Source organism: Oncorhynchus mykiss, chromosome 17 (genome assembly GCF_057628025.1).
Source record: "Oncorhynchus mykiss isolate SJ-2025 chromosome 17, ASM5762802v1, whole genome shotgun sequence".
Classification (NCBI taxonomy): domain Eukaryota; kingdom Metazoa; phylum Chordata; class Actinopteri; order Salmoniformes; family Salmonidae; genus Oncorhynchus; species Oncorhynchus mykiss.
In genome coordinates this window covers 34,408,203-34,420,149 of record NC_143038.1, presented here as the reverse complement: position 1 = coordinate 34,420,149, position 11,947 = coordinate 34,408,203, and the positions used below count along the sequence as shown (strand labels likewise).

The 11,947-nt window shown below is 44.3% G+C and overlaps 1 protein-coding gene and 1 long non-coding RNA gene across 2 annotated transcripts; both read left to right on the top strand.

Annotated features, from left to right (window-relative positions):
• Positions 1 to 491: 491 nt before the first annotated feature.
• LOC149975925 (uncharacterized) lies at positions 492 to 4,801 on the top strand. The gene is made up of 3 exons (XR_016487906.1): positions 492 to 1,295; positions 2,583 to 2,651; positions 2,755 to 4,801. It is a non-coding gene; the product is annotated as an uncharacterized LOC149975925 (long non-coding RNA).
• Positions 4,802 to 6,007: 1,206 nt separating this feature from the next.
• Positions 6,008 to 10,664, top strand: gpr37l1a (G protein-coupled receptor 37 like 1a). The gene is made up of 2 exons (XM_021568740.3): positions 6,008 to 6,913; positions 7,929 to 10,664. Exons 1-2 carry the CDS (start codon positions 6,245 to 6,247, stop codon positions 8,898 to 8,900), a joined length of 1,641 nt encoding a protein of 546 aa, XP_021424415.3. The 5' UTR covers positions 6,008 to 6,244; the 3' UTR covers positions 8,901 to 10,664.
• The last annotated feature ends 1,283 nt before the right edge of the window (positions 10,665 to 11,947 follow it).

Genomic DNA, 11,947 nt, shown 5'->3' with positions numbered 1-11,947 from the left:
CACCCTAGTCACACCCTGGCCTAACCAAAATAGAGAATAAAAAGCCTCTCTATGGCCAAGGCGTGACATTGTCTTCGGTTATGATACCAACATTTCAACCCCTCCAGGTTTGATGTTTTAACATTAACAACAGCAGCTTGAGACACATTGAGAGTTGAATCATTACAAAGATGGAGAATACCCAGCTAGCATATTTGGTTCCTTGGAAGTTCTGGGAAAGTATGTTTTTGGTTTACAGTTAGTTTTTTAAATGTTCTGAGAACAGAAGAGAACATTTTGCCTGTTCTGGGAGCATTCATTTTTAGGTTGCAGGCAATTCCTGGGAGTTTTTTACGATGGTTCCCTGAACGTTTTTCTGGGAGGTTTTCTTAACATTGAAGGTATTTAAATAACGCTCTGAGAAATTTCTTAAATAAGACTGCTAGCTTAGGTTAACTGTTTTGAATTCCAAGCACAGATAGGAACCATGGAAATGGATTTGCAAATACATTTCTTTTTTTTTTATTGCGGCACGGCATCAGTTAGATTCAAATCTACGATCTTCTGTTCTCTATCCATGGAATTAGTCCACCAGGATGGAGCTAGCACGCCATGTTTTTAACTCATACACAGCTGTTTTAGTCAAACAGACCCCCTTTCAAAGGAAACAAGCGCAGCTAACACACATTAAGGGGGAATGGAAACACTTTAGGAAGTAAATCTAAGCAAAGAGATGTTTTCAATCCACTAAAACTAAACGTGTGCATTTAACATAAAAATATCTCTATATTTAGTATTTTGATCGTCGACAAGGTTTATATGACCTTTGTCAGCGCCATTTTAAATTGCCATAGTGCCAGTGCGTCACAGGCAGGAATCCACAAATTGTCTGTGGTATTGAGTTTAAGCGGGTAGAGGGAATCGAAGAGAGTGAGGTTAGGTGCGGACAACGAAGAAGGCAACAACAAGTAGTAATTCAAACGTGAACAGTATAGCAGTATACTGTATGAATTGGCTCAAAAAAAATCCCTCGGTGAACTACCCAAGGACACAAAACTGTTGAAGAAGTGACTCCATGTCCTGAAGAGGAAGGAAGTGCCAGCTCGAGCTAGTAGGATCTGCAGACAGCACTTCGCAGAGGCAGACCTCGCGACGAAGGCCACTTTCGATGCGGCAACAGGGAGTTTCCGAATGGAAAAAGGCCTACGTTGAAGCCCTCTGCGTGCGCCTCCACTTGCAATTTCGAGGCTTATGGACCGACCATCATCAACATTGCTGACTTGAGTCAAGTAAAAGTCAATGCAATGGAGCCTGAGGTAACGTTAACCAGTAATGACTGTTGTTGACTAGGCTGGCATTAGACACTGGACAGCTTTGTTGCAACTTTAGTTGAAGGTAACTAGCTGATTGTGTCTGAAGTTTTTTGTGTAACACCCCCCAGCAAACAACGTTAGCAAGCAACTCATCTAAAATTGCAGCACAGTTTCTCTGTGTACCCCTGTTATTAGGTAGTTACTGTAGCTAGCTTCCCCCTCAGATAGTCAAGTAACGTAAACTCACCCCATTCCGTACAAATGTGCGCAACCGCAACATTCAAACGAGGCTACAAAGAAAACTAATGGGACTGTAGAGACTGTGTTGACTTCAAAATCGGGGGTGTGAACTAGGTTTCTCTTCAAGCGTCGATCGACATGGTAATGGCTCTATAGTATTGGAGAAAAGTTGAGAAAACTGACCCTCCGTTACATCGTGACGCGTCATGCCGTAACGTACAGCACGCATAAAGCAACTATTTCTGTCTTACAATCTCTCTCCACCAGGTGTAGCACTTCTCTCATCCTTTAGAAACATGAAATGGACAGTGACGGGGGTAAGGGGGGGATACCTAGTCATTTTTTGCGTCATCATTGCATGCGATCATCATTCTCAAAGCCGCTGTTTACTTCTAAGATCACTTTAGCACCGCCCTAAAAACCTGATTCAAATTCGACACAAACCTTCAAATAGGTATGCAATGACACATTATATAAACTCTTTATGGTGTTTTATTTACATTTTAGAGGCAATAAGGTGATAAGTTGGACAGATCGAGTGGAAAAAAAGCTATTTTCCCACACGACATATCTCCTTCTCACTATCACACATTAGTTTCACTACCCCACCCGCCATTTAAAAAAAAGACCCGACAGAAACGGGCAGCGTTTAGGTCATGTCATTTATTTTGTTGGAAAGAGGAGAAATTGTGCTTTACAATGGTATTGACATTACAGTTGATCTGGAAGTATTACGTTTTTGGGGCGCTAAAATAAGGGCAATTGTATGGACCAAGGCGATGTACAAGTTTACGTGAGTTTACTATACTGTAATACATTTTGTTGACTGATTTGTTTTTGTAATGTTGTGTTAGCTCCACCTCATTTAGCTAAACTGAAGTTGACATAGCTAATGTTTGCTGAAAAAGAAGTGTGTGTGTGTGTGTGTGTGTGTGTGTGTGTGCGTGCGTGCGTGTGTTGACAAAGCCTACAAGACAGGTAGGTAGCTTGTTAATGCCAACTGATATATTTGGGTTTAGTTGTCTTAACAAAATGTTTCTTTGTTTTCAGGATGACATCTTCATCCCTGAAAATGTTTTCATCCTGGAGGAGACGGTGCAGGAGGCAGAGGAAATATGTGTAATCCATGTTATTTCTAAGGCTATTGTTAATTTCAAGTATATGCAGTGAATCTTGAATATAACTATAGCCTAATAGTTGCTTTCATTTTTTCTACCAACAGGAAAGAACGGTTAGTACAGCATGCCAAACTGACCCCTGGGTGCCAGAGTGTTCATGTGCTGCAGTGAAGAAGAGGTCCACCGAGACCATCACTAAAGAGCTCAGTGCCCAGCTAGATTGTGCTCACATCCATCAGTATACATCCAAGGCCTGCCCCTATACGCCACAGATGGAGCTGACAGAGAGTGAGATCAGTGAAGACCATAAAAGATGACTTTGGGGGAGCGGGCTGGTATTCCCGAAAATGGAGAAGGAGAAGGCCATTCAACAGCGAATTGAAAGATACACCCATCCATAAAGGGAATCGGAGTGGAATTGTTTTTCCACCAATTGTATTTTTATACCCGTTTCAACCTTGTCCACGTCCTGCTGTTTCGACTCTCTCTCTCTCTCAACCTATGAATGCTCAGCTATGAAAAGCCAACTGACATTTGCTCCTGAGGTGTTGAACTGTTGCACCCTCTGTAACCACTGTGGATATTATTTTTATTTAAAAAAGGGCTTTTGTAAAATACATTTGATTGTTTGCTGTGCTGGATACTGTGATGGGACATTTTTATAGTATCTGTAACATATTTTGGTGTGTGTTTAATCTCCATTTTAACTTCTTAAAGTGGCAATCAGCAGTAGAAACAATAACAAAGTGCCTCCCTGCTCCTCTTTTTTGGTAAAAAATCTGAAGGATTGAGAAATGTAACCACTCTCAATTTCATAGACAGCGCTATAGATGCAAGGACTGACCATGTACACAGTTCGCTTTGGATAAAGGCGTCTGCTAAATGGCATGTTATTAAAGTCTACTTTGATGAACAGCCAAAAAGCACATGAAATCTGATATTTTAAGCCACATTCCAAGTCTGATACAATTCTGATTCCCGGCCACGTGACCTACGTCTGAACGGTCAAATCTGATTTATTTGTCCTCGAAGTGTTTTTTTAGACGGTTATTTGTCATATCTTGTTGCTCACTGGCTACCGTGTTCACAGTATGACAAGAACATGTGGTAACTTAATAGCTTGTTGATTGTTTACAAAGAAATGAGTCAACGTGCTAGAACGCTAAATGGCTAGTTGAATGCTGTGGTTAGCCAAACATTATTTGTTTTGAAAGTTGGATCATCTTATCCTTTGCGGCGTTAAAAGTGTTTTTACATTATAATTTTCTACATTAAAAAGCAACTGGGAAACATCCATGGCAGGCATTGCTGTCACCTTAGCTCGCTACAACTTCTGAGCAATTGGAAGCACGAGCAACACAACCAATCAGCCTACACCACTGCGCACACGTTTTTACTATGACAATGAGTTTAGCCATGTCAGCAAATGACTGTCTGAACAGACACACCTGATTTGGTCACTGGTAACTTTCTGTTTGTACAGTCAGTAGTTAAAAACTGATTTGAAAAACAAAACTGATTTGAGCATTAAGGCCTGCAGTGTGTACAAGTCTTAAGAGCTTTTCACACCTTGATTGTACAATATTTGCCAATTATTCTTGAAAAAATGATTCAAGGTCTATCGAGTTGGTTGTTGATCATTGCTAGACAGCCATTTTCAAGTCGAGCCAATGTTGTCTTGGTAAGCAACTCCAGTGTATATTTGGCCTTGTGTTTTAGGTTATTGTCCTGCTGAAAGATGAATTTGTCTACCAGTGTCTGTTGGAAAGCAGACTGAAATAAGTTTCCCTCCAGGATGTTGCCTGTGCTTAGCTCTATTCAATTTCTTTATATCCCTCAAATAACTCCGTAGTCCTTGCTGATGACAAGCATACCCATAACATGATGCTGCCACCACCATGCTTGTTGTGTTGGATTTGCCCCAAACATAACGCTTTGTATTCAGGACAAAAAGTTAATTTCTTAGCCACATGTTTTGCATTATTACCTTTTGCCTTATTGGAAACAGGATGCATGTTTGGGAATATTTTTATTCTGCACAGGCTTCCTTCTTTTCACTGTAATTTATGTTAGAAGTAACTACAATGTTGTTGATCCATCCTCTGTTATCTCCTATCACAGCCATTAAACTCTGTAACTGTTTTAAAATCACCATTGGCCTCATGGTGGGATTTTGAGCGGTTTCCTTCCTCTCTGGCAAATGAGTTAGGAAGGGCGCCTGTATCGTTGTAGTGACTGGGTCTATTGATACAACATCCAAAGTGTAATTAATAACTTCACCATGCTCAAAGGGATATTCAATGTCTCACTTTTTTTTTACCCATCCACCAACACGTGCCCTTCTTTGCGAACCATTGGAAAATCTCCCTGGTGTTTGTGGATGAATCTGTGCTTGAAGTTCACTGCTCAACTGAGGGACCTTACATATAATTGTGTGGGGGGGGGTTCATGTTAAACACTATTATTGCACAGAGAGTGAGTCCATGTAACTTATATATATATTTTTGTCACTTAGCAGACACTCGTATCCAGAGCAACTAAGGTTAAGTGCCTTGTTGCTCAAGGGCACATTGGCAGACTTTTCACCTAGTCAGCCCGGCGATTCAAAACAGCGACCTTATAGTTAGTGACCCCAAGCTCTGAACCGCTAGGCTAACTGCCACCCCACCCCGCAAGTATGATGTGACTTTTTAAGCACATTTTCACTCCTGAACTTATTTAGGCGTGCCATAACAAAAGGCTTGAATACTTATTGACTCAAGACACTGCAGCTTTTCCAAAAAAAGTAATGGGTGTGAATACTTTCTGAAGGCACTGTATGTTGTTATAATAAATATTATTAATCTAACTCAAATCTCCTTTTCATGAATAAGAAAAGGACTGAAAGTGTAACCTTGTGCCCCAGTCTCCCCTATCTACCTCTCCATCTTTCTCTTTCTACTTCCATCTATCCAACTCTTCAATGGAATTTAGGTTATTCTCTGTCTCTTACCAGGGTGTCTGTGGCTTTGGCCTACATCCATAAAATGCCAATCAGGATTGCTGTTTGCATTGCATGGAACCCCATCATGAAATAATCCAGTCGTCATGGAAAATTAGATCGCTGTTGGAGTGTGAAGATCTCTCTAATGTAAATAAATCATCTGTAGGCCTATAATAAATACATTCTATAGAAAGACATAAGAAAAAGTATATTTAATTAAAACGGCTATTTTGAACAATATATTTTTCCTACCATCTCCTGTCCACTGGACATGCTTTCTGCCACTTTTGTGGGAAATATGGCCAAGATGAATTGCCTTGCTTTGATTGAACTTGGCTTTGGCTTGAGGTCTGTCTCGCCCATCTCGGCCACCAGAGGGCGGATGTGGTCTCTTGAATGTGCAGGGCATGAGTGAATAACGGCCATGCTTGCTGGAGCCAGACAGACGCACAAAACTTCTACATCAGGACCAGCCGGTGGACGGATTTTTGGATACGCTTCTGAAACTATTTGTGAATACATTTAGGCTTTTATGGAGTGATCCCTTATAAACAAGCTCAATACTTTCAGAATATTTACGTACTTTGCTCTGAACGTTCTATCAAGGTAAAATGACTCCGCTTTTTGCTTTGTTCGTACTTTTCCTGAGGGCTGCGGAGCCCCGAAATGTCGGCTCTGGTTACACGGCGCTGAGGAGCCAGGACAGGGACGGGTCAGCACGTGTATTAACCGCGGGGAACGAAGAGTCAGACACTGGGGTGAATCTGAATCAGATTGGAGGAGGACATATCGAATCTCGGTTGCAGGAACCAGACGCAAACCCAAAGAGAATCCCCCGGGGCGCCAAGGATGGGAGCTCGAGAAACCGGGACCAGCAGTCTCCCCACAGCTACCGACACCCCAGACCGTATGACCCGGACGGCTACTTTACCACGCCCAAGAATGCACACCTGGCCAATAGCACCCCAGACAGAGATTCCAAGGGTTCGGTGCTGCTACACAACCCACTCTATCCGGTAACTGACAGCTCCTACCGGGCTTACGCAGTGATGCTGCTGGCGCTCATCCTATTCGCTATGGGCATCGTCGGTAACCTCGCGCTCATGTGTATCGTTTGGCACAACTATTACCTGAAGAGCGCGTGGAACTGCATCCTGGCCAGCCTTGCGTTCTGGGACTTCCTCGTGCTCTTTTTCTGCATGCCGGTGGTCGTCTTCAACGAGCTCACCAAGAGGCGGTTGCTAGGCGACCTGTCATGTCGGATTGTGCCTTACATGGAGGTAAAAAAGTTCACATTGAACGTCCAAGTACGTGAGGACCTTTCAGCCGTGTGCGTTCACAAGCGCAAAGAGATGCAACTGTTGCGTCATGCGCAGGTGCCCGTTATTTCTGCATAGGATCTAGCTCTCCTCGTTCTCCCATTATTGAACAGTAGGGCTAGGCCAGTCATACACACAAGTGTTCATACTTTTGTATAAATACAAATTATTATACCTAGGTACACATGTGATAGGCAGCAAATATATAAATAAAGAGTCCATGAAGAGATACAAAGAACTCTTATTGTAAAAGGTCTTATCTTTTTATTTATATATATGGGTGATCGGCTACTATTCACATATTTTTGAGTATGAATACTCCCTGTGTTAGTGCCATCAGGGCTGAAATAGTCCCCTTGCAGGGTTGATGGTGCTAGCACAACTCTGGCTGTTCTACTGTATCACTATAATGTGTGTTTTATAGATGTAATTACACTATGTGCACTTCTGCCCGTGTATATAGCTGTCTTCAGACCAGTCTGCCAGACCCCTCTGTGTTGTGGTAGTTAGCCCATTGTTATGCTAACAAGTGCCCCACGCTAATAGTCTGGTGGGGTGTGCTTAACTAATTGAGGTTGTTAGGAGCTCTATCGAGGAGGGGATCTGGGTCAGACAGGACGCTCTAATGTTAGTCTATATGCTCTTTTTAACCAAGCTTACGACATTTGCATATTCCTGGGGCATCTATTTGGGGCAATAGTGCTTCCCCCAGTGTTTTCTTTAGCGGGTTGGAGAAGCCTCAGAATCAGCATCAACACCTGCCAAATCAACATCTTGTATTGAAACCAGTGTCACTCCATCTATCCCATTCATTCTCCCTCTCCTTTCCACTGTCCTCTTCTCTCCTCTCCTTCTTTGCCCTCACCCCTCTCTCCCATCTTCACTTTCTCTGCCTGTTTCGCCTCCCTCTCTACACCGCTCCCCCCTCTTCTTCCTTGTTTCTCCCTCTGTCCTTCTCCTACCCCTCTCCTTCCAGGTGACATCCCTGGGAGTAGCCACATTCAGCCTGTGTGCATTGACCATCGACCGGTTCCACGCAGCGACCAGCCTGCAGCCCCAGGCCCCGCGGGTGGAGCCCTGCCAGTCCATCCTGGCCAAGCTGTCTGTGGTCTGGATCGGCTCCATGGTCCTGGCTGCTCCGGAGCTGCTGCTGTGGCAGCTCACCCAGGAGGTCTCCGTCCAGCCAGGGGGCTTCGTGGTGGACCTGTGTATCCGGAGGCCCTCCCTCAGCCTGCCCGAGTCGGTCTACTCGCTGGTGCTGACCTACCACGAGGCCCGCATGTGGTGGTGCTTCGGCTGCTACTTCTGCCTGCCGCTCCTCTTCACCCTCGCCTGTCAGCTGGTGACGAGACACGTTGTCGCTGAAGAGGCACGGAGGAAACAGGGGACAACCACAGTAGTAGGAGGAAAAAGAGTACGCCCTTCCTCCTCCTCCACCTCTTCTTCATCGTCATCCTCCTCCGCTCCAAAGAAGCAGCAGCAGCTGAAGAGAGAGCGTAGGTTGAGTTCTACGGTCGTGGCTTTGGCCATCGTTTACGCTGCGTGTAACCTCCCCGAGAATGTCTGTAACATCGCCCTGGCCTACATCGCCAACCCCGTCTCCACGACAACTGAAGCCCTGCTGGCTCTGATTGGCCAGTTCCTGTTGTTTGTCCGTTGCTCGGTGACACCGGTGTTGTTCCTGTGTCTGTGTCGTTCACTGGGCCAGGCCTTCATGGACTGTTGTTGTTGCTGCTGTGAGGAGTGTCTACCAGACGGAGCTTCTTCATCATTGTCTTCCTCGACTACCGCAACAGCGGCCTCCACCTCCCTCTCCTCTCCGTCATCACTCTCTCCGTCCTCCACCAAGGAGGAGAAGCTGACGATTGTGTCTGGGACCACACCAGCCATCTTCTATGACAAGGCCAAAGACAGCTCCTCTCTCATGGTCATCGGAACACCCTGCTGAGGTCCTCTCCCTGACTAGCCAGGAGTCACTTCATTGGAGCACAAAGTGACCAAGCTACCCTTAGACCTCCAGCTCTCTTACCCCAACCTCTCTCAGCCCACTGTGGCTGTGCTGGGCATTGAACTGAATGAAGATAAAGGATCTCTATGATGCTGGGTCTTTAGAGAGTGACTTATTTTACCTTTATTTTACCAAGAAGACTATTGAGATGAAAGGTAGACTCGACACTGTTGGCATCATCATGCATAGGGGGCGACTTCCTGCTTAAAGCCCACTTTTTATGAGTTTGAGGTCATTGGTTTTGAGAGAATTATGGTTATGACTACTTGAGGAACTCTTGGCTAGGGCTTTGGTTGTCTTCAATCCCTCGAGGCCCCGAGAAAAGTTATGAAGATAACTTAACCATTATGACACGAGACAACATATCAATTGTAGTGGTGGAGCTGAAAGCTAGAAGACAGCTGAATCAACTGCCATAAACTTTCTCAGCTTTTTTTTAAAACTAGTTTTCTATACTCTCTTAATAATAAAAAGAACACCAACAAAGACATTCCATTATCCTTACAAAAAAAAGAAAACAATTATCTTAGCTGTGAATAATGGTCTGGATTCTTGGTGTATTATTTTTTTTGTTGAACTTCCTGAGTTTGTATTAGTGGAGATTAACAACAGAAAGAGCCTTTGAGGGATCCTCTGACTGTGTCTGTGGGGTACATGTTCCCTCTCTAACCTCCTTCTAACCCCCCCTGCACCCCATCTCACAGTGATCTACAAGGGAAGGAATGTGGTAGAATGGTACCCGTCAAACATCAGTCATAACACCCACTACTGCTGGTGACAGACTGTTTACACATGGTGTAAATATTCATTGACCTTGCCGTTAGCTCGGTAACTAACAACCAGTACAGTGTAGTCGTCTAGGATCTCTCCAGAGCAATGTGACAGTGGGCGAAAATCAATGGTCTGGTGTGTTAAGAATTGTTCCAGTAATGCTTGTTGGTGTTGCTCAGGGTTGTCTCATCGTTTTGCCCGTCAAAAAAACGTGCTGCTGAGCATCTTCTGCAGAGCTACGAACATTGCTCAGGGCCCCTATCCACCATGCGTCTCAGTATAGGAATGCTGATCTAGGATCAGTTTTGCCTTTTGGATCAAACTTGAGTATTATTATATGGACAGATCCTTTATCAGCACTCCTACTCATGAGAGGCTTTGTTGATACAGCGCCCAGATTTTACAACACGTCTATTCTACAGATAAACCCTATTATTATTATTATTATTATTATTAAAAGCGATTAGTATAACCGCTAGTCCACACAATGGCTCCTGTATCAATATGTTGATATACTGTAAGTCGAGATAGAACCTAACCAATCCCTATCAAAATGGTGAATCTGTGTAGAGTACAATCTGACTGATACAATGCTGATATCTATTGTGGTTTGCTGTCATGTGACACAATACTGGAATTTCGACCTGCTCAGATTGCAGGACCCAATTAACAATATTTTAGTGTACATGTTTCAGTGTACATATGTGTACAATCTGGAAAACTTTCACTCCTCAAAAAGAGATCAGTCAAATCATATGAATGTAGTAACAAGTTGTCAATAAATCCATTGTTTTTCTTTGGAATTAGTATATATTCTCTTATATTGTGAATTTACTGCAATTATGTCTGATTTGAATCTAACATAGTTTATCTGAGGTAGTATTTAGTTTTGTATGTTTTTTTATTCAGTGCTCAATAAATAGTGAGACAGTGTCTGTGGTCTTGTTTTTACTGGCACGGAAGTCATGGCTGAGGGAAAGCATCTATCAGAGCATGAACAAGTCACTGTCAATTTAAAGAGACCACCACGTCTGCCCACACACACACACCCACACATGCACGCACACACATGCACACACACAGACGCATACACACACAAGTACACACATTCTCTGTCACAGACACATATCCTCATCCATCATCCCTCTCACACACACAATAACAGCACAGAGGACAGTGACGGTGAGGATCCTTCGGCTGGTCGACCCTGTCTTATGTGTTGCGTCTCGGCTCCCTGAGCTGAAATATTTGTCCTCCCACTTAGTTCTGCCTGGGCCTGAGAGGGGGGGGGGACTCTCATAAGGAGAGCATTGTTCCTCAGCCCTCTCCCCAGTCCCAGTCCCCTCACTGCATATCAATGTCCAACCACCGGGGGAGTTGCCAAGCTACCGTCACATTGAAGTCCCCCTCGCAGTCACCAAACAGAACCAAGAGAGGGAGACGAGGGGAGAGAGGGAAGAATGAGGGAAAAAGGGGGCACTAGGCGACCAAAACAATCCGCACTTTCCCAAACCCTTCAGTTGCCCTGTGGTTCCCATGACGACGAATGAGGGGCCTTTTTTGGTCTGGTCTCTTGTTTGTTCAGGCCAGACGTTCCGTTTTTTGCTGCGCATGAAATTCTCCTCTGTCTACCAAGCCACCATTGAGTGTCGGAGGCCGCATAATGGGAAGGTTCATTAAAATGAGAGGCCTTATCGCTCTCTCAGACTGCTTACTTTTCTCATCAGACAAGGTTTTCAAACCTGATCTGCATCCGAGATGAAGCGAGGTGGGGCTGAAGTGACTCTTGAAGTAGGCTATGGTGACAGAGCGCAGCAATGAAAGCCAGGATGAGGAGGGCACAGTTGACACATAGTATTGGAACTGTGACCCACATAACGCGGTCGGAGTGTTTTGGTGACACACCAAGTGAACAGGTTCTAGCCAGTTAGGAACCAGTCTGGGTGAGAAACAGCTTGGGAAGCACTTGAGTGGACAACAACATGGAGATGGTTTCTCCTAGCTCTCCAATAGGTCAGAGTAGAGAATCCACCATAAAGCTTTGATCTAATCAGTGCTTTCACATTAGCAAGGGTATGAACGAAGAGCATGGTTTCAGTACAGACTTCTGAAAAGGGATTGGTCTAATGGGACAGGACAGGTGAACGCAGTATGGTGGGGTGCCAACTGTGAATGTACAATTCACCTGTCCAGCTCGTTCTCGTCAGTGCAGATTA

What these genes read in the sequence shown, in the direction of transcription:
- gpr37l1a (XM_021568740.3), top strand. Translation starts at nt 6,245, where the DNA reads ATGACTCCGCTTTTTGCTTTGTTCGTACTTTTCCTGAGGGCTGCGGAG. An exon ending in GGATTGTGCCTTACATGGAG is followed by an intron (nt 6,914 to 7,928) that starts GTAAAAAAGTTC and finishes CTCTCCTTCCAG; the next exon opens with GTGACATCCCTGGGAGTAGC.